The 20,212-nt window shown below is 47.6% G+C and overlaps 1 protein-coding gene across 1 annotated transcript; it reads right to left on the bottom strand.

The window, feature by feature from the left end:
* Positions 1-14,214: 14,214 nt before the first annotated feature.
* On the bottom strand, positions 14,215-17,718 carry LOC134222159 (uncharacterized). The gene is made up of 3 exons (XM_062701304.1): positions 16,634-17,718; positions 15,216-16,155; positions 14,215-15,153 (listed from the first exon to the last, which is right to left on the bottom strand). Exons 1-3 carry the CDS (start codon positions 17,716-17,718, stop codon positions 14,215-14,217), a joined length of 2,964 nt encoding a protein of 987 aa, XP_062557288.1.
* Positions 17,719-20,212: the final 2,494 nt, after the last annotated feature.

Here is a 20,212-nt window from a genome sequence, read left to right as displayed (position 1 = left end):
AAATTTTGACCAGGACCGGCTTCAGGGGTCCAAATGGGGAGAGCAAAGGCCATATCACCAATAGAAATAAAACTGGGCAGTGGGCATGCGACTGCTCAAACTTCATGAAAACACATCAGGATCTCAAAGAACTCTGTTTGAATTTGAAATTGACCTTCTGAAATTTCAACCAGGGCCGGATTCAGGGGTGAAAATATGGAGAGCGGGCTGCTCAAACATCATGAAAACACATCAGGAGCTCAAAGTATTCGGATTGAACTAGAAACTGCTCTGATACAAATTTCAGGAATTTCTCCGGAAAATACTCCAGGAATTCCTCTAGAAGTTCCTCCGGCAATTCCTCCAAAAGTTCCTCCAGGAATTTCTCCGGAAGTTCCTCCAGGAATTCCTCCGGAAGTTCCTCCAGGAATTCCTCCGGAAGTTCCTCCAGGAATTCCTCCGGAAGTTCCTCCAGGGATTCCTCCGAAAGTTCCTCCAGCAATTCCTCCGGAAGTTCCTTCAGAAATTCCTTCGGAAATCCCTCCAGGAATTCAGTCGGAAATTCCTCCAGGAATTCATTCGGAAGTTCCTCCAGGAAATCTTATAAAAGTTCCTCCGGGAATTCCTCCGGAAGTTCCTCCAGGAATTCCTGCGGAAGATCTTTCAGGAAATCCTCCGGAAAATCCTCCAAGAATTTCTGCCGAAGCTCCTCCGGAAGTTCTTTCAGGAATTCATTCAGAAATTTCTCCATCAATTCTTTCGGAAATTCCTCCAGGAATTCCAGGAATTCCAGGAAATCCTATAGAAGTTCCTCCAGGAATTCATCCAGAAGTTTTTCCGGGAAACCCTATGGAAGTTCCTCCATGAATTCCTCCATGAGTTCCTCCGGAAGTTCTTCCACGAATTCCTCCGGAAGTTCCTTCATAAATCCCTCGGGAAATTCCGCCATGAATTCTTCCGGAAGTTCCTCCAGGAATTTATCCAGATCTTCCCACAAGAATTTCCCTCAAAGTTCCTTCAGGAATTTCCCGGAAGTTCCTTCAGGAATTCCTTCGGAAGTTTCTCCAGGAATTCCTCCGGAAGTTCCTCCATAAATACTTTCGAAGGTTCCTCCAGGAATTCGCCGGAAGTTCCTCCAGGAATTCATCCGGATGTTCCTACAAGAATTTTCCTCGAAGTTCCTCCAGGAAATTCCCGGAAGTTCCTTCAGGAATTCCTTCGGAAGTTTCTCCAGGAATTCCTCCGGAAGTTCCTCCATAAATACTTCCGAAAGTTCCTCCAGGAATTCGTCGGAAGTTCCTCCAGGAATTCATCCGGATGTTCCTACAAGAATTTTCCTCGAAAATCCTCCAGGAAATTCCCGGAAGTTCCTTCAGGAATTCCTTCGGAAGTTCCTTCAGGAATTCCTTCGGAAGTTTCTCCATAAATACTTCCGAAAGTTCCTCCAGGAATTCGCCGTAAGTTCCTCCAGGAATTCGCCGGAAGTTCCTCCAGGAATTCCTCCGGAAGCTCCTCCAGGAAGTTCCTCCAGGAATTCCTCCGGAAGTTCCTCCAGGAATTCCTCCGGAAGTTCCTCCAGGAATTCCTCCGGAAGTTCCTCCGGAAGTTCCTCCAGGAATTCCTCCGGAAGTTCCTCCAGGAATTCCTCCGGAAGTTCCTCCAGGAATTCCTCCGGAAGTTCCTCCAGGAATTCTTCCGGAAGTTCCTCCACCTCCGGAAGTTCCTCCAGGAATTCCTCCGGAAGTTCTCCTCCAAGAATTCCTCCGGAAGTTCCTCCAGGAATTCCTCCGGAAGTTCCTCCAGGAATTCCTCCGGAAGTTCCTCCAGGAATTCCTCTCCTCCAGGAATTCCTCCGGAAGTTCCTCCAGGAATTCCTCCGGAAGTTCCTCCAGGAATTCCTCCGGAAGTTCCTCCAGGAATTCCTCCGTAAGTTCCTCCAGGAATTCCTCCGGAAGTTCCTCCAGGAAATTCCTCGGAAGTTCCTCCAGGAATTCCTCCAGGAAGTTCCTCCAGGAATTCCTCCGGAAGTTCCTCCAGGAATTCCTCCGGAAGTTCCTCCAGGAATTCCTCCGGAAGTTCCTCAGGAATTCCTCAGTTCCTCCAGAATTCCTCCGGAAGTTCCTCCAGGAATTCCTCCGGAAGTTCCTCCAGGAATTCCTCCGGAAGTTCCTCCAGGAATTCCTCCGGAAGTTCCTCCAGGAATTCCTCCGGAAGTTCCTCCAGGAATTCCTCGAAGTTCCTCCAGGAATTCCTCCGGAAGTTCCTCCAGGAATTCCTCCGGAAGTTCCTCCAGGAATTCCTCCGAGTTCCTCCAGGAATTCCTCCGGAAGTTCCTCCAGGAATTCCTCCGGAAGTTCCTCCAGGAATTCCTCCGGAAGTTCCTCCAGGAATTCCTCCGGAAGTTCCTCCAGGAATTCCTCCGGAAGTTCCTCCAGGAATTCCTCCGAAGTTCCTCCAGGAATTCCTCCGGAAGTTCCTCCAGGAATTCCTCCGAAGTTCCTCCAGGAATTCCTCCGGAAGTTCCTCCAGGAATTCCTCCGGAAGTTCCTCCAGGAATTCCTCCGGAAGTTCCTCCAGGAACGTCCTCCGAAGTTCCTTCAGAAATTCCTCCTGGAATTTCCACCAGGAATTTCTCCGGAGTTCCTCCAGGAATTCCATTGGAAGTTCCTCCAGGAATTCCATCGGAAGTTCCTTCAGGAATTCTCTCGGAAGTTCCTCCAGGAATTTCTTCGGAAGTTCTTTCAAGAATTTTTCCAGAAGGTGCTCCAGGAAGTTCCACCAGGAATTCCTTCCCAAGTTCCACCAGAAATTCCTTCGGAAGTTCCACCAGGAATTCCTTCGGAAGTTTATCCTGGAATTCCTCCAGAAGTTCATGCAGGAATTTCTGCAGAAGTTACTTCACGAATTCAGGAATTCTTTCAGAACTTTCAGAGATCCTCCAGGAATTTTTGACTTCCGAAAGAATTCCTGGTGGAACTTCCGAAGGAATTGCTGGAGGAACTTCCGTAGGAATTCCTGGAGGAACTTCCGTAGGAATTTCTGAAGAAACTTTCGAAGGAATTCCTGTAGGAACTTCCGAAGGAATTCTTGAAATAACTTCCGGAGGAATTGCAGGAGGAACTTCCGAAGGAATTCCTGGAGGAACTCCCGAAGACATTCTTGGAGGAACTTCCGAAGGAATTCCTGGAGGAACTTCCGAAGGAATTCCTGGAGGAACTTCCGAAGGAATTCCTGGTGGAACTTCCGAAGGAATTCCTGGACGAACTTCCGGAGGAATTCCTGGAGGAATTTCCGGAGGAATTCCTTCGAAATTTCCAGAGGAATTCCTGGAGGAATTTCCGGAGGAATTCCTGGAGAAATTTCCGGAGGAATTCCTGGAGGAACTTCCGGAGGAATTCCTGGAGGAACTTCCGGAGGAATTCCTGGAGGAACTTCCGGCGGAATTCCTGGAGGAGCTTCCGGCGGAATTCCTGGAGGAACTTCCGGCGGAATTTCTGGAGGAACTTCCGCCGGAATTCCTGGAGAAACTTCCGGCGGAATTCCTGGAAGAACTTCCGGCGGAATTCCTGGAAGAACTTCCGGCGGAATTCCTGGAGGAACTTCCGGAGGAATTCCTGGAGGAACTTCAGGCGGAATTCCTGGAGGAACTTCCGGAGGAATTCCTGGAGGAACTTCCAGAGGAATTCCTGGAGGAACTTCCGGAGGAATTCCTGGAGGAACTTCCGGAGGAATTCCTGGAGGAACTTCCGGAGGAATTCCTGGAGGAACTTCCGGAGGAATTCCTGGAGGAACTTCCGGAGGAATTCCTGGAGGAACTTCCGGAGGAATTCCTGGAGGAACTTCCGGAGGAATTCCTGGAGGAACTTCCGGAGGAATTCCTGGAGGAACTTCCGGAGGAATTCCTGGAGGAATTCCTGGAGGAACTTCCGGAGGAATTCCTGGAGGAACTTCCGGAGGAATTCCTGGAGGAACTTCCGGAGGAATTCCTGGAGGAATTCCTGGAGGAATTCCTGGAGGAATTCCTGGAGGAATTCCTGGAGGAACTTCCGGAGGAATTCCTGGAGGAACTTCCGGAGGAATTCCTGGAGGAACTTCCGGAGGAATTCCTGGAGGAACTTCCGGAGGAATTCCTGGAGGAACTTCCGGAGGAATTCCTGGAGGAACTTCCGGAGGAATTCCTGGAGGAACTTCCGGAGGAATTCCTGGAGGAACTTCCGGAGGAATTCCTGGAGGAACTTCCGGAGGAATTCCTGGAGGAACTTCCGGAGGAATTCCTGGAGGAACTTCCGGAGGAATTCCTGGAGGAACTTCCGGAGGAATTCCTGGAGGAACTTCCGGAGGAATTCCTGGAGGAACTTCCGGAGGAATTCCTGGAGGAACTTCCGGAGGAATTCCTGGAGGAACTTCCGAGGAATTCCTGGAGGAACTTCCGGAGGAATTCCTGGAGGAACTTCCGAGGAATTCCTGGAGGAACTTCCGGAGGAATTCCTGGAGGAACTTCCGGAGGAATTCCTGGAGGAACTTCCGGAGGAATTCCTGGAGGAACTTCCGGAGGAATTCCTGGAGGAACTTCCGGAGGAATTCCTGGAGGAACTTCCGGAGGAATTCCTGGAGGAACTTCCGGAGGAATTCCTGGAGGAACTTCCGGAGGAATTCCTGGAGGAACTTCCGGAGGAATTCCTGGAGGAGCTTGCGGAGGAATTCCTGGAGGAGCTTCCGGAGGAATTCCTGGAGGAACTTCCGGAGGAATTCCTGGAGTAACTTCCGAGGAATTCCTGGAGAAACTTCCGGAGGAATTCCTGGAGGAACTTCCGGAGGAATTCCTGGAGGAACTTCCGGAGGAATTCCTGGAGGAACTTCCGGAGGAATTCCTGGAGGAACTTCCGGAGGAATTCCTGGAGGAACTTCCGGAGGAATTCCTGGAGGAACTTCCGGAGGAATTCCTGGAGGAACTTCCGGAGGAATTCCTGGAGGAACTTCCGGAGGAACTCCTGGAGGAACTTCCGGAGGAATTCCTGGAGGAACTTCCGGAGGAATTCCTGGAGGAACTTCCGGAGGAATTCCTGGAGGAACTTCCGGAGGAATTCCTGCAGGAACTTCCGGGGGAACTTCGGCAGAAATTCTTGGAGGATTTTCCGGAGTATTTCCTGAAAGAACTTCCGGAGGAATTTCTGGAGGAACTTCCGGAGGAATTCCTGGAGGAACTTCCGGAGGTTATCCCAAGAGGAACTTCCGGAGGAATTCCTGGAGGAACTTCCGGATGAAATCCTGGAGGAACTTCCGGAGGAATTCCTGGAGAAACTTCCGGAGAAATTCCTGGAGGAACTTCCGGAGAAATTCCTGGAGGAACTTCCGGAGAAATTCCTGGAGGAACTTTTGGAGGAATTCCCGGAGGAACTTCTGGACGAATTCCTGGAGTATTTTCCGGAGAAATTCCTGAAATTTGTTATTAGAGCAGTTTCAAGTTCAATCAGAATACTTTGAGCTCCTGATGTGTTTTCATGATGTTTAAGCAGTCCGCTCTCCATATTTTCACCCCTGAATCCGGCCCTGGTTGAAATTTCAGAAGGTCAATTTCAAATTCAAACAGAGTTCTTTGAGATCCTGATGTGTTTTCATGAAATTTGAGCAGTCGCATGCCCACTGCCCAGTTTTATTTCTATAGGTGATATGGCCTTTGCTCTCCCCAGTTGGACCCCTGAAGCCGGTCCTGGTCAAAATTTCGGAAAGACAATTTGAAGTTCGAGCAGAATTCTTTGAGCTCCTGATGTGTTTTCATGAAGTTTGAGCAGTCGCATGTCCTGTTTCATTGCAATTGGTGATATGGCCCCTGCCCTCCCCATTTTCACTCCTAAATCCGGTCCTGGTTGAAATTTCAGAACATCAATTTCCATTTGAAACAGATTTCTTTGAGCTCCTGATGTGTTTCCATGGTGTTTGAGCAGTCGCATGCCCAGTTCCATTGCTTTTGGTGATATGGCCCTTGCTCTCCCCATTTGGACCCCTCAAGCCGGCCCTAGTCAAAATTACAGAAGGTCAATTTCAAATTCAAACAGAATTCTTTGAGCTCCTGATGTGTTTTCATGAAGTTTGAGCAGTCGCATGCCCAGTTTCATTGCAATTGGTGATATGGCCCTGGTCACCCCATTTCGACCCCTAAATCCGGCCCTGATAAGAATTTCAGAAAGTCAATTTCAATTGAAAATTAAATATTTAAAACTCCTGATTTTTAAATTTGTGCAGCCGCATGCTCATGCAAATTTCATTGTAATTGAATTTTTAGCCCATACTCTACCATTCTAACCACTGAATGCGGTTCTGAATTCAGTCAATCCTGCCCTACTCAAATGGTGAAAACATCGGAATTGACTAAAAATCTTTACAAATATCTTTTGGGTTGGTTTGATGGTTGATTTGATAAATTTTGGGCATGAACACGTCCAGAATATTGAAAGATGTTTGAATTATAGGAAAAACCCCTGCGCACACTTATTTTTAGCAATAACTCGGACCTGAACAAAAATTTTATTTGAAAATGTATCAGAGCAAAAATATAGCTATTCCCATTGAGCACAAACGAAACCGCGAGGAATTCCAACGATCAGGTGCTGAATGCGAGCCATTTGAAAAAAATCCGTTCGTCCCGGGTCTTAGAGGGTTAAATTATAGTCAGTATGGTTTATTATAGAAAATATGTGCAAGCCTAATGGTTAGGAGCGAGTTAGTTTCATCATAAATTATAAGTGCGGCCCTAATGAAGAAATCAATACATTCGCACATAAAACTTTATTATTATTATTTAATCAGACTAAGGCCGAAGTGGCCTGTGCGGTATATAAGAGTCTTCTCCATTCGGCTCGGTCCATGACTACACGTCGCCAACCACGCAGTCTACGGAGGGTCCGCAAGTCATCTTCCACCTGATCGATCCACCTTGCTCGCTGCGCACCTCGCCTTCTTGTGCCCGTCGGATCGTTGTCGAGAACCATTTTCACCGGGTTACTGTCCGACATTCTGGCTACGTGCCCGGCCCATCGCAGTCGTCCGATTTTCGCGGTGTGAACGATGGATGGTTCTCCCAACAGCTGATGCGATTCGTGGTTCATTCGCCTCCTCCACGTACCGTCCGCCATCTGCACCCCACCATAGATGGTACGCAGCACTTTCCTTTCGAAAACTCCAAGTGCGCGTTGGTCCTCCACGAGCATCGTCCAGGTCTCGTGTCCGTAGAGGACTACCGGTCTAATTAGCGTTTTGTAGATTGTCAGTTTGGTACGGCGGCGAACTCTATTCGATCGGAGCGTCTTGCGGAGTCCAAAGTACGTACGATTTCCAGCCACTATGCGTCTCCGAATTTCTCTGCTGGTGTCATTTTCGGCAGTCACCAGTGAGCCCAAGTACACAAATTCTTCTACCACCTCGATTTCGTCACCACCGATGCAAACTCGCGGTGGGTGGCTCACATTGTCTTCTCTTGAACCTCTTCCTATCATGTACTTCGTCTTCGACGTGTTGATGACTAGTCCGATCCGCTTAGCTTCCCTCTTCAGTCTGATGTAGGCTTCCTCCATCTTCTCAAAGTTACGTGCCATAATATCTATGTCGTCGGCGAAACCAAATAGCTGGACGGACTTATTGAAAATTGTACCACTCGTGTTAATCCCTGCTCTTCGTATTACCCCTTCCAAAGCGATGTTGAATAGCAAACACGAAAGACCATCACCTTGCCGTAACCCTCTGCGGGTTTCAAAGGGTCTCGAGAATGCCCCTGAAACTCGAACTACGCACATCACCCGATCCATCGTCGCTTTGATCAACCGTGTCAGTTTATCCGGGAAACCGTGTTCGTGCATTAGCTACCATAGCTGGTCCCGATCGATTGTATCATATGTCGATGAATAGATGATGTGTGGGCACGTTGTATTCGCGGCATTTCTGCAGTACTTGGCGAATGCCCGAGCAGCACAAGTCAGACAAAAATGGTTACAGCAACTTGATTGTGACTGAATTTAGTCACATATAAGTTGCAGTGACCTATGTGGAACATGTGTGCTGCTAGGGTGGCGAACACCTGGTCCGTGGTGGAGCGTTCGCCCATAAAACCCGCCTGGTACTGCCCCACGAACTCCCTTGCAGTTGGTGCTAGTCGACGGCATAAAAATTGGGAGAGTACCTTGTAGGCGGCGTTCAGCAATGTGATTGCGCGGTAGTTGCTACAATCCAGCTTATCGCCCTTTTGTAGATGGGACACACGACACCTTCCTTCCACTTCTGCGGCAGAACTTCCTCCTCCCAAATCTTGGTAATGACCCAGTGCAGCGCTCTAGCCAGTGCCTCACCACCGTGTTTAAATAGCTCTCCTGGTAGTTGGTCAACCCCAGGGGCTTTGTTGTTCTTCAGCCGGCCAATCTCCTCCTGGATTTCCTGGAGATCCGGAGCCGCACATAAAACTTATGATCTTTGAATCGGAATATTTCTATTAGTGCCGCACTTAGTGAGGAAATTTCAAACGAATTTCTGGATTTATGTCTGAAGTACTTTCCACAGAATTTATGTGCTGTGATGCGGCAATATCCTAGTGGAGGATGTAATGTGGAGATACAAGCTATAGCTATCACCATGTTCACCCTATCAGTCTAGCAATTGTACAAAAACCAAAAAAAAACAGAATAGGCTTTGCTGCGTGATTTTTTTTTCTCATCTTAAAATTATTCACGCCGATCCACGCCGCCGCCGCCGCCGAACATTGCTTACGGCGTGACGCCGCCGCCGCCGGTGTAAAATGGCCTGACGCCGCCGCCGTTCACAAATACATCGGCGCACAGGTCTACCCGCTAGTGTAGTTTCGGTAAGCCCGGTACCGGGGCATCTGGTGCGTCTTTACAAGATCCTTGTGCCTCCAGAAGTGCCAGCTTCGTAGTCAGCCGGCTGATCAACCCTCGTACTGTTTGCACTACTGCCCTCCGTACTTGACCATCCTTTCCAACGAGTCCAGAAAGTATCGACGAGGTGTTTCGCTAACTTCCAACTATCTCTCAATGACGAATGCTCCTTCGCTAAATCCTGGCTTGGTTGGTTGGTACCTTGCGTACCGTACAGCAGGAAATGGTTTGGAGATAATGCTTCTTGATTCGCATGATCCAGTGGGACGTACGTGCGCGGCCTGGAATTCACTTCTTCCAGCTTCCGCTTCCAGCAGTATGGTTTCCAGGACTTCATCGCTGGGGTGACGAGAATGATCTGCGATTGCCGACATTGCTACCTTCACTGATACTGATCGCACCAAGCGCTCCCATGGTCCTCCCAGATTGAAGAGCCATCGGGTGTTCGAATTCGTGAAGGTTGTTGCACAGCTCTCTCCAATCGCACAAAGCTGATTCTTGAGAACATTATTCGCACCTACAAAATTGGTTCCGTTGTCAGAATATAAGGTGGCAGGGGAACCTCTGCGTGCCACGAATCTCCGGATGGCCATAACACACAACTGGGTTGATAAGCTGTGGACTATCTCGAGGTGCACTGCCCTGATGGACAAGCACGTGAAAAGGGCAATCCATCGTTTCACCGTGCTACGTCCTTGTTTCACGAAAACGGGCCCAAAGTAGTCTACTCCAGTATGGGTGAAAGGCTGGATAATGGCCTTAGCCGGATTTCAGGCAGTGGTGCTATCATTGGTTCCTGAGGAGTCGCCTCCCGCACACGGCAGTACTGGCATTGTTTGGCAACCTTCGATGCAAGCGAACGGAGATTTGGTATTTGAAAACGTTGCATCATTTTTTTTACGGTTTCCTTGTTTTCGTGAAGAAAACGGATGTGGTAGCTTTCTACAAGCAGCTCCGTTACTCGATGTTCCTTTGGGAGGAAGATAGGATATTTCAGATCCGTTGATATTATCGGGGCTGCAGTTATGCGACTGTTCATTCGCAGCACTCCATTGCTGTCCAGAACGCTCGATCTCTTCAACTATCGATGTTCATTCTCGTGCTCTTTGTTAAATTGGAGAGTATTCTTCCGGGTAGGCTTGCATTTGTACTTGCCACCACAGCAGTGTTTCCGCACTCAGCAACTCATCCTGCATCAACTCGAAATCCAACGAACTGATGATATTGCCGAAACTCAGACCGCAGCCACGCCAAAACAGTTGTAGAATCCGTCCTCATAATTCGAGCCGAAATTCTGATTGTTAGAGCCTTGCAGATGGTGTCCAGTAAACGGCTACCGATAAAGGCCGCCTGCAATTCTTGCCGTGGAATAGATTTTTCGCCAGCGTCCACAAATACGTGTATCTCGATGCCATCGGATGACGATCCATTTCCGAAGAAGAAACATCTGGGCACGCTAACTTTGTTGATTCTCTGCAACAGTCCGCTCCATCTACGCCAAGTCTTCTAGTATTTCACCGTTGATCTTTTCGTCCCAGTCTAAGCCTTTTCTCCAGATGCGCTGCATGATTAACTTGCCGTGCACTACGAAATGCGCTACCAAACCCAACGGATCGGTTGTAGGCACAGATTTGTTGAACACGATGTTCCGTACTTCCTCTTTGAGATCTAACTCAAACGTGACAACATTCTCCGCCGGTCGACTCCAGTTTGATCGGCTTTTGTTCGGTATCGCTGACTCCTCCGATGCGCTCGAGAACTACTGGTAAATTAGATGCGAAGTTCCGGATCTGCATTGCAGCCATGACGTGAACGTGTTTCACATCTTCAATGAGCTCCACCGCTTATTCTACCGTATCAACACTATCCAGAAAATCATCCACATAGTGGTTTTCGATGATGGCCGGTTTAGGATATTTCTCTCTGTAGTCCTCTGCGTTCCTGTTTTTTAGGTACTGAGCGATGCACTGTGAGCACGCTGAGCCGAACGTGGCAACATCCATCACTAAAATCTGTGGTGGCTTTCTAGGGTACTTCCGAAATAGAAATCTTTGCGCCTGTCTGTCCTCTTGTCGAATCCGAAATTGGTGAAACATTTCATGTCTCCACGAAATGCTACGCTTTTCTGGCGAAAACGAAGCAGGACAGATGGCAGCGCAGTTGAGGCTATTGATGCGAAGAGATTTCGGGTAACGGGTCAGATGCTGGTGTGTTCCAGTCGAGAGATGGTGATAAACGCCTTGCGGGATTTCCAGCTGCATGGCAAGCAGAACATGCCGGATACAGACCGCGTAAGACGAGAGGACACTGTTGTGGTTAATCTGACGAAGCAATAACCTTTCTGGGTTCTTGAAACGGTATGATGAACGATGACCAGGATAGTGAATGGGTGATTTCCCTCAGGTGATACACCGGTATGGCCAGATGCCAGTCAAGTACGGCGGGCTCCGCAAAACCGTCATGGTTCCTCAATTTGATAACTAAGATCCTTTGTGATCATCAAATGGGATGGCGGCTTGTCGAGTCTCAGAAATACGAGGGTTAAAAGCGCTGGATTCTGGTCGCTTGGAATGGCCCACGAGATGTCCTTCGGTTCTGATTTTACACCCGGAAGCTTCCGTTTTTGATTACGCGGGTTATTTTTTAATAGATTCTTTAGAGAGTCTTTTTATTTGAACTGATTCCTATGTCGGTACCTAATGCTTATTGCTCAATTCCCTCGGATCTCAGACCTTTCTCGTTTTCGATGTTTTATATTCTTCTCAAAATTCGTACCAGATCTCGTGTTGTAGCGAGGGATTCGACTTAGTAGGTTTATGCCATCGCAGAAGGGTGGGGGGAGGTGTGCATTAGTTGTACATGCAGTGAATGTTCGCTTTTTTTAGTTCGGGTTTGGGGTGAAAGTTCTTGACTCCTCGTAGACCTCCAAGGTAATGTCATCGGCGAAGCCGACGATCTTGACACCAGGAGGAAACTCTTCTTTCAGAACCCCGTCGTACATAAGGTTCCATTATATCGGACCCAGTATAAAAGCTTGCGAAACTCCTGCGGTAATAGAAATGCTTCTCTGACCATCATCAATGGTCTCATATAGTAGTACACGGTTCTGGATCGCTTTTTTATCACTGAGTTGATAGCGTTCAACATAGACTTACCCTTTCGAAAACTGAACTGATTGCCTGACAAGCCGTCCGTACCTCCGCCTGGGGACTGTAAAATCATCCTCAATGGCACGACTGTGGAATTGTTGGTAAAGTCAACATCATAAATTATTAGAAATGAAGGATCATAAGGTCAACCACTCAAAATGTAAAATACGTTTAAAACCAAATATGCTGAAATAAAAATGAATTTAAGTTAAAAAAAAAGCCGTCCGTACCATCTGAGTACGGAGTCATCTCCATCAAGTTAACACAAGATCATATATTATTGTATGTATTGATCCAACTGACTTTTTAGAAGTCTTATTGAATATCTTAATTAATAGGAACAATCATATTCAACAGCCATCAATCTTAAACAAATAGACTACATTCGTTTACAACCTCTATCATAACAAACTCTACTGCCCTTAACCTCCGAATGAGAAATATTTGATACTATTATACGATAGGCTTCCACGTGTCATTTGATCTAGTAATAAATTCCCTGAATTTCACATTCTTAGGCCATGTTGAAGGATTCATTGCACAAGATTTAAATTTAGACGCTAAGACTACTTTAAATGAGACAAAATCTAGCTTTTTATGCTTTTTCCAATTCGAAACTAACTTTGTCACATCTATATTTTCGGTCTCATAGAAATTAATCGCTCGTGCGACCATACGCTGGACATCAAGTTCAGTTGCTCTACTGTCGATGTTGATTAACAGCAATGAGAAGTCGTTATTCTCTTCACATAGACTGTTATCCTCGTGAAAATAATCATCACAAGCGGTTCCATCGAACAGACAATGAGACTCTGGTGTAGAGTGTGGCAAAACACGGCTGATCGATGATCTCGTAGGTAGTGGTGCAGAGTTCGTTCTAATAGTTTTTACAATTTCGGCAACAGTACTCTTCAGTTCTTCCACTTCATCCGCAACCGATCTCGTCTGCTTCCCATTGAAAGTGCTTTCGTTCTTGGAGCGTTGTTGAAAAGTATCCATGCAGCAATCACACATCCAGGCGACATTTTTCGAAAGTGACTTGATGATGTTCCACTGTAGATCCCGTAGACCAACACAGTTGCAGTGAAATATTCCCGCACAGCCACCTTTACAGGCAATGAAGAAGTTGTCATTCTCTCGAACACACAGAGAACATTTGCGACATATTCTTTCTACTTCTGCATCCATTCCAAACGCGAGAATAGCTTTCCAACTCAATTTAGGAAAAGTTAAACTGTACTTATTTAAAACTTTATCACCCACGATTCACGAAACCACTGATGCCGTATAAGATGTCAAAGTGGAGGGGACATAGGTACTTCCCCATACAACATGTACGTATATCGCCTCCACCTTAGCATCTTATTTTATATCATATATTTTATATTTTATATATACGATTTTGTGTTGACTGGGCAGGAGATTATCTCCAGCAACTTGCCAGTCGTGTCAATTAGACAGATTGGTCTGAACGCCGAGGGGTTGCCCGGTGGCCTCCCGGCCTTCGATAACAGAACATTTCACATTTGCTTTCCATTTAAGTCTTGTTCTGGCGATGTGTAGGGTGAAGTTAAGGCTAAGCCGGGTTTGAAAGCTTTATTGTGCTTCAACTAAAATAATATTTAAGGGTAAGTACATTCTTATTTTAGATTGATTATGGTTCACTTACAATTCGGTGGCCCTATTTCGTATTGGCTCACCCTACGAATCTATTCTACGGCTCCCTTGTGATATGGGACCTACGGACATATATTCGTTATATTGTTATAACTTATTATTATATTTATCAGTTTATTTTCTATTTCTTACTTTTTCCTTTTCAGGTGGACTAACGGACCAGTGGACGGACTGACTCAAACACACTGTACCGGCTGGATCGGATTCTACATAATAAGATATACATATTACATTCCATCAACTGTTCCAGTTTCTAGACGCTGAACTAACCTCAAATTTGTACTTGTGATGTCTGACTAACGAGCGCCCTTGTCTTACGAGCCAAATTCCCGTCCCCGTCCACTACTGACCACTACCGTTCGATAATCAAATTCACTGGTAAACTTTAGCAAAATAATTTAATTCTAGGAAAAGATAAATCTCAACACCTTCGGTTTTAACACGAGTTCAACACAAGTTCTTCGACTATGTATCACGACTGTTTTCTAGACTCTGCCGGAAACACCTTTGACAGCTTATCCCAGATGTCACTGGAACCGCTTCGACGCTTTGACAGGTGAACGCGGCGCTTTTAAAATAGATGACATGGTTGCCAGATTGTCCTCTTCTGCGCCAACAGTCTCCCCCCGGTGTAGTCCGGCATCGTCCGGATCTTCACGGTTTTCCTTCAGTTCAAGTAGCGCCAACCGTGTCATCGGCCTTACAAAGGTTTTTTCCCCAATTTTCACAACCGCTTGTCGTTGTCGTCCATCCGGGTTCTGGATTGTGCGGATGGTTCGTCCCCGTTGCCACCCATTACGCTTCATAGGTTCAGCGACCATTACCAAGTCTCCTTCCTGTAGTGCTCGTGCCTCATCGAACCATTTTGGTTGCCGACGAATCACCGGCAAGTATTCTATTAGCCACCGTTTCCAAAATATTCCTAGCTGCCTCTGAATTAGTTCCCATGACCTACCCAGGATTTCTTTGCGAACAAGTTCACTAGAATTACCACGAACTGTAGCAGTATATCTTTTATAACGTTTCATGCCAGAAGAGCTCAATATCAAGAAATGGTTTGGCGTAAGAGCCTCGGTCTCTTCAGAGTCAAGCGGTAGATAGGTCAGAGGCCTTGAGTTTACCATATTCTCCGCCCCCACGACCAAAGTCTGCAGCCCCTCGTCGTTGAGCTTTCCCTCAGAGTAGGCATCCCCGATCGCAGCTTTCACTGATTGCACTAAACGTTCCCAGGCTCCGCCCATATGAGGCGCTCCTGGCGGTATGAAGTTCCATTTCGTGTCAGTGCTGGTAAATGTTGCAGACAGTCCCTGGCTTATCTGGTACCGTAGAATTCGTTCCGCTCCTTGGAAATTCGTCCCGTTATCACTAAAGAATTCAGCAGGAGGTCCGCGACGACCAACGAACCGCCGGACACAAGAGATACATGATTCCGTAGACAAAGTGTAAGCGACTTCCAAATGGACGGCCTGTATTGTCAAACATAGAAAAGTGCGATCCAACGCTTGACGTTGGATCGCCCCTGCTTTACCAATAGTGGCCCGAAGTAGTCCAAACCTGTATAGGTAAATGGTGGCTCGTGGTGGGCCAGACGAGCAGGTGGTAGTGGCGCCATGAGTGGAATAGCTGGCTTTGCCCTACGGATCTTACAAAAGGTGCAGTCGCGGCTTACTTTCCTTACAATTGAGCGGAGTCTTGGAATGTTAAATAGCTGACGTATTTCGTTAACGGCGGTCTCCGAATTGCAGTGGCGGTATTGGCGATGGTACATATTCACTAGAAGCAGCGTTACGAGATGGTTCCGCGGGAGGATAATAGGATGACGCACGTTGTAGCATATGTCCTCAGCTGCACCAAGCCGACCACGTTCACGCAGCAAGCCATTATCGTCTAGAAACGGTATTAGTTGGTAGATAGAGCTGTGCTTCCCGATGAAGTCCTGTCCGGTTTTGTTCGCTGCCTTAGTGGATAGTGCGCTGATCTCGTCCGAGTACGACTCGCGCTGTACAAGCCTGAAGATCGTTACCTCTGCTACTTGAAGTTCATCTTGTTGAAGTAGTCCATTGATTTTTGGCTTCATCTTGGAAGAGTTATTAAGGAATCGAAGGGTATATGCTGTGGCCCGTAGCAACCGATCCCATGAAGAGAACCGACTGAATTCAATAACGGGATCGACCGAACAATGTAACGAAATCGTTGCGCGCATCTCTTCAGTTGTGTTAGACACCGGCTCTTTTGGGCGAGGCCATTCGGTTTCCGGCAGACGGAGAAAGTCGGGTCCTTGAAACCATTTACTATCTCGATTGAAGTATGGGCCGCTGCCCCATTTGGTTGCTTCATCCGCTGGATTGAATTTCGATGGTACCCATCTCCAATCGCTTCCAGTCGTGTTCTCTAGAATTTCACTCACTCTGAAAGATACAAACTGTCGGTAGTTTCTGGGATCAGCCTTGATCCAGGCTAGTGCCGTTCTGGAATCCGTCCAGAACACTTTCTTCGAAACTGAAACACCGATATTTTGTTCAACAAATTTCGACCAACGTATGCCTAAGACGCACCCTTGTAATTCTAATCTCGGAATTGACCACGGTTTTAGTGGAGCGACCTTAGATTTTGCGGCGATTAGGCAACATTGCGGACTAGTATCTTGTTCATTTATGCGCATATAGATCACACAGGAGTATGCTACCTCGCTCGCGTCAACAAACACGTGGAGCTCTGAATTTTGATACGTAGATTGCTTGGCGTTCCGAAAGTAACATCTCGGAATTTGTATCTCAGTGATGTACTCAATCATGTGTACCCAACGCAGCCACTTTTCAAAAAGGTTTGCACTTATTTGCTCGTCCCATTCAGTGCCTTTGTCTCCAAAGATCTTGGATGAGGACTTTGCCATGTATGACGAACGGCGATAATAAGCCCAAGGGATCAAACAGTGTCATAACACACCGTAGCACATTCCTTTTCGTGGGTCGGGTGGTGTTTCGAATCAACTCTTGCACTTCTTCACTCATCAGGGTGGAGAAGCTCAGGTTGTCAGTTGAAGGATTCCACAGCATCCCGAGCACTCTTTCTGCTTTCACCCCATCCACCGGAGACAAGTGTTTATCCGTTCCAGCTTGCTCTTCGCCAAGTCGTTTCAACACCGCGCCACTATTAGACCGCCAATTGTGCAACTTAAACCCTCCGTTACCGTGTACGCTTCTTACCTCACTCGCCACTTTTGAAGCCTCGTCATCGGAACTGAAACTCGCCAGATAATCGTCGACGTAGTGGTTGTCTACTATCGCTTTTGCCGCTTCTGGATACAACTCGCGATGTTGCTCGGCATTCCGATTTTTAATGAATTGCGCCGAAGCAGGTGAGCATGAACTGCCAAATGTGGCAACGTCCATCAAGTAAATTGTCGGTTTCTCGGATGGATTATCTCGCCACAGGAAACGCTGAGAGTGCTTATCTTCTTCTCGTATACGGATCTGATGGAACATTTCCTGGATATCTGAACTGACTGCCACTTTGTACAACCGGAAGCGAAACAGTATAGCCGGTAGGGAGGTTAGTTGGTCTGGTCCTTTCAGGAGTGCGTTGTTTAACGACATACCTTCAACCTTGGCTGCAGCGTCCCAGACGACTCTAACCTTACCCGGTTTCTTGGGGTTCATTACCGCTCCGACCGGCAGGTACCACACTCTCCTGGGATCAGCAATTTCCATTTCCGCTTTTGTAGCCTTGTGTGCATATCCTTTCACTTCGTATTCCCGTATTTGGCGATGCATGTTCTCTTGTAGTACTGGATCTCGATCCATCCTTCGCTCTAGACATTCTAGCCGTCGAACGGCCATGGGGTAGCTATTCGGGAATTCTACCTGGTCTTCCTTCCAGACTAGACCCGTTTCGAAGCGATTTCCGATCCGAATGGTTGTAGTCTCCATTATGGTTAGCGCTCGTTCGTCCTCCCTGGACATAGGAATCTCCACTGGTACTGTTCCAGTACCTTCAATGGTATAGAAATCCTTCACCGCTTCGTGAAGCATTTTGTCGCAAGAGCATTCACAAATATGGAAGCTGTGAGATTCATAATTGCTGCTCCCTCGAGGACCGTATATGCACCAACCAAGTCTTGTTTTTACTGCCACCGGTGCCGATCCAGGTCCTTCACGTACTTTCAATGGCAGTGCCAACCGCAGATTGTCTATGCCGATGAGGATCTTAGGCGCCGCATCTTGATAACTCGTGAGGGGATGCCCCTCAAGTGTTTGTGTAGCTTTACTGCTTCTTCCACCTTGAAACTTTGCTGTGGAAGTCCAAGGCTGCTGACAGTTCTCGCATTCACCAGCTTGTATCGTTTGTCTTGACCGATCCCGTTGATTTCGATTGTAAGCTGTTGCGATTCATTCTCAACGCGCGATGTGTTTCCAGTCCAACGTAGACATAGTGGGAATGGAGTGCCTTTTATTCCGAGCGATGTAACCAGTTCCTTCTCTACCAGTGTGAGATCAGAACCCTCGTCAAGAAATGCGAAGGTGTTTATTGAACTATTCCTCCCATGAAGGGTCACGGGAATAATTCGAAATAGCATCGAGGATGTCAATCGGCGATGGATATGATTGTCTGCCATCTGCATCGTGTATTCCGATGGTTTCGGAGGACCCCTGGAGGAGTGAAGCAGCGAATGATGGCGAAACTGGCAACCTTCGATGTCGCAGGTTTTTCTACCTCGGCATGCACGCCGGCCATGGCTAAATAGACAGTTTTGACACAGGCCTAACGAACGGATTCGTCTCCAGCGATCGTCGACATTTAATTGTTTGAACGCACTGCAATCACGCACTCGGTGCCCGCCTTTATGGCAGTGAGCGCAATCGAACTGCTTCGGTGCCTCCTTCGGCACAACCGATGGGAATGTTGGACGACTGGATGCTTCCATCGAATGGGAGTTCACAAATCCTTTGTACTTCTGGCGATCACGGATGCTGTTCCGTTTTTCCGGCTCAAATGTAACTACGCTGGTTGCATCCCGCACCACAGACGCCATATAATCGCCGAAGGTTTTTAAATCACCGTGTGGAAACCCCCGTTTGTAACCCGCCCACATCATCCGTTGGTCTGCTGGAAGTTTCGCAACGAGTTCTTGAAGCAGTGACGGGTTCGAAAGATGAGCGCATTCGTTCGCAGCTTCGATGTGGTCACACAATGCCTGCACCGCCATTCCGAAATCGATGAGCCCCTCTAGTTTGTCTGATTTTGGAGCTGGAATATCACGTACCTTTTGAAGTAGGGCATTGATCAACAACTCCGGTCGTCCAAAACGCAAGCGAAGTGTCTCGATTACTTGTGGAACCGCTACTGGAAGCACTAACCGACTGCGTACTGTTTCGAGAGCTGGTCCTGATAAGCACCGCTGTAAACGTAGCATATTTTCACCGTCCGAGAAACCGCAAGCTTCAGTTGTGTAGCGGTAGTTCGAGATGAAGATTGGCCAGTCTGCTGGGTCACCGCTGAATCGAGGAAGCTCCTTGGCCAGGGACTGCCGTGCTGCAAGTTGTTGCTGCGTGGGTCGATTTGGATTTGATTGGGGAGCTACTGTATCTTCTGGATGGGTTTCTGGCTGATGAGGCTGACGAGGGGACATATACATTTCAACCGTACGCGAAAGAGGGTTATGCGCTGGTATCTCAGTTGATTGAGATTTGGACTGACTGTTGGACTGTGTGGCATCGTCTGAGTGCGCGAGTAAATCTCGCAGCTGCTCTCCAGTATTTGTAGGATGGGAACTTGACTCAACCGAGCGCGCGATGGATCGCAGCTGCTCTTGATTGAGTGGATTATTGGTCGTGGGGCAATGATCGTGTACTAAATTTCTTGTATTTCCAACATAATGACTCAAGGCTTGACGCTTACCTGGGAGGTCCATAGCTTGACTTACCAATGGCCGGCCAGAATGGCTTACCGGCATTTTCAACGGCCAGACATCACTCGGTGATTTGGCCCCTCCAACGGCTCCTGGTTCTGCAGGACGATGTGGTTGCATTCGATCGTGTTCCGGGACCGGTTGCAACGCTCTGCTTGCCTTTGGTATGGTACCTGTCTGCTTTGCCTCACATGACGTATTCGTGGGTTTTGGCTGCAGTAACTGTATTGGATTAATTGGATCCGATTTGTGTTCTCCGCTGCTGGTCTGAAACCCTTCCAAAATTTTCCGGCATAATTCGAGCTGATTATGTAGACTGGTGAGCTGATCAGGTGTTGGATTGGCGCGAGTCTCGCACTGCTCAACCCGGTTCCTGAGTTCTTGCATAGCAGCTTGGGGATCCTTCTTCCCTTGCAGGTACTTAACCGTATTTGGTTCCAGTCTTGTGAGGGGAATAGAAACCATAACAGGTGTAGTCGACTTACGAATTTCGGACTGTGATTTCGACCGTCGATTGGATTTGGCTACGGTTGCTTCGGAAAGAGATGAAACAGCGGACAGTTTACTTGCTGTAGAAGAAATCGTTTCGTGGTTCATTTCACCAGTATGGTTTACCG

The sequence above is a fragment of the Armigeres subalbatus genome, chromosome 3, assembly GCF_024139115.2.
Source record: "Armigeres subalbatus isolate Guangzhou_Male chromosome 3, GZ_Asu_2, whole genome shotgun sequence".
Classification (NCBI taxonomy): Eukaryota; Metazoa; Arthropoda; class Insecta; order Diptera; family Culicidae; genus Armigeres; species Armigeres subalbatus.
This window is presented reverse-complemented; position numbering and strand designations above follow the sequence as displayed.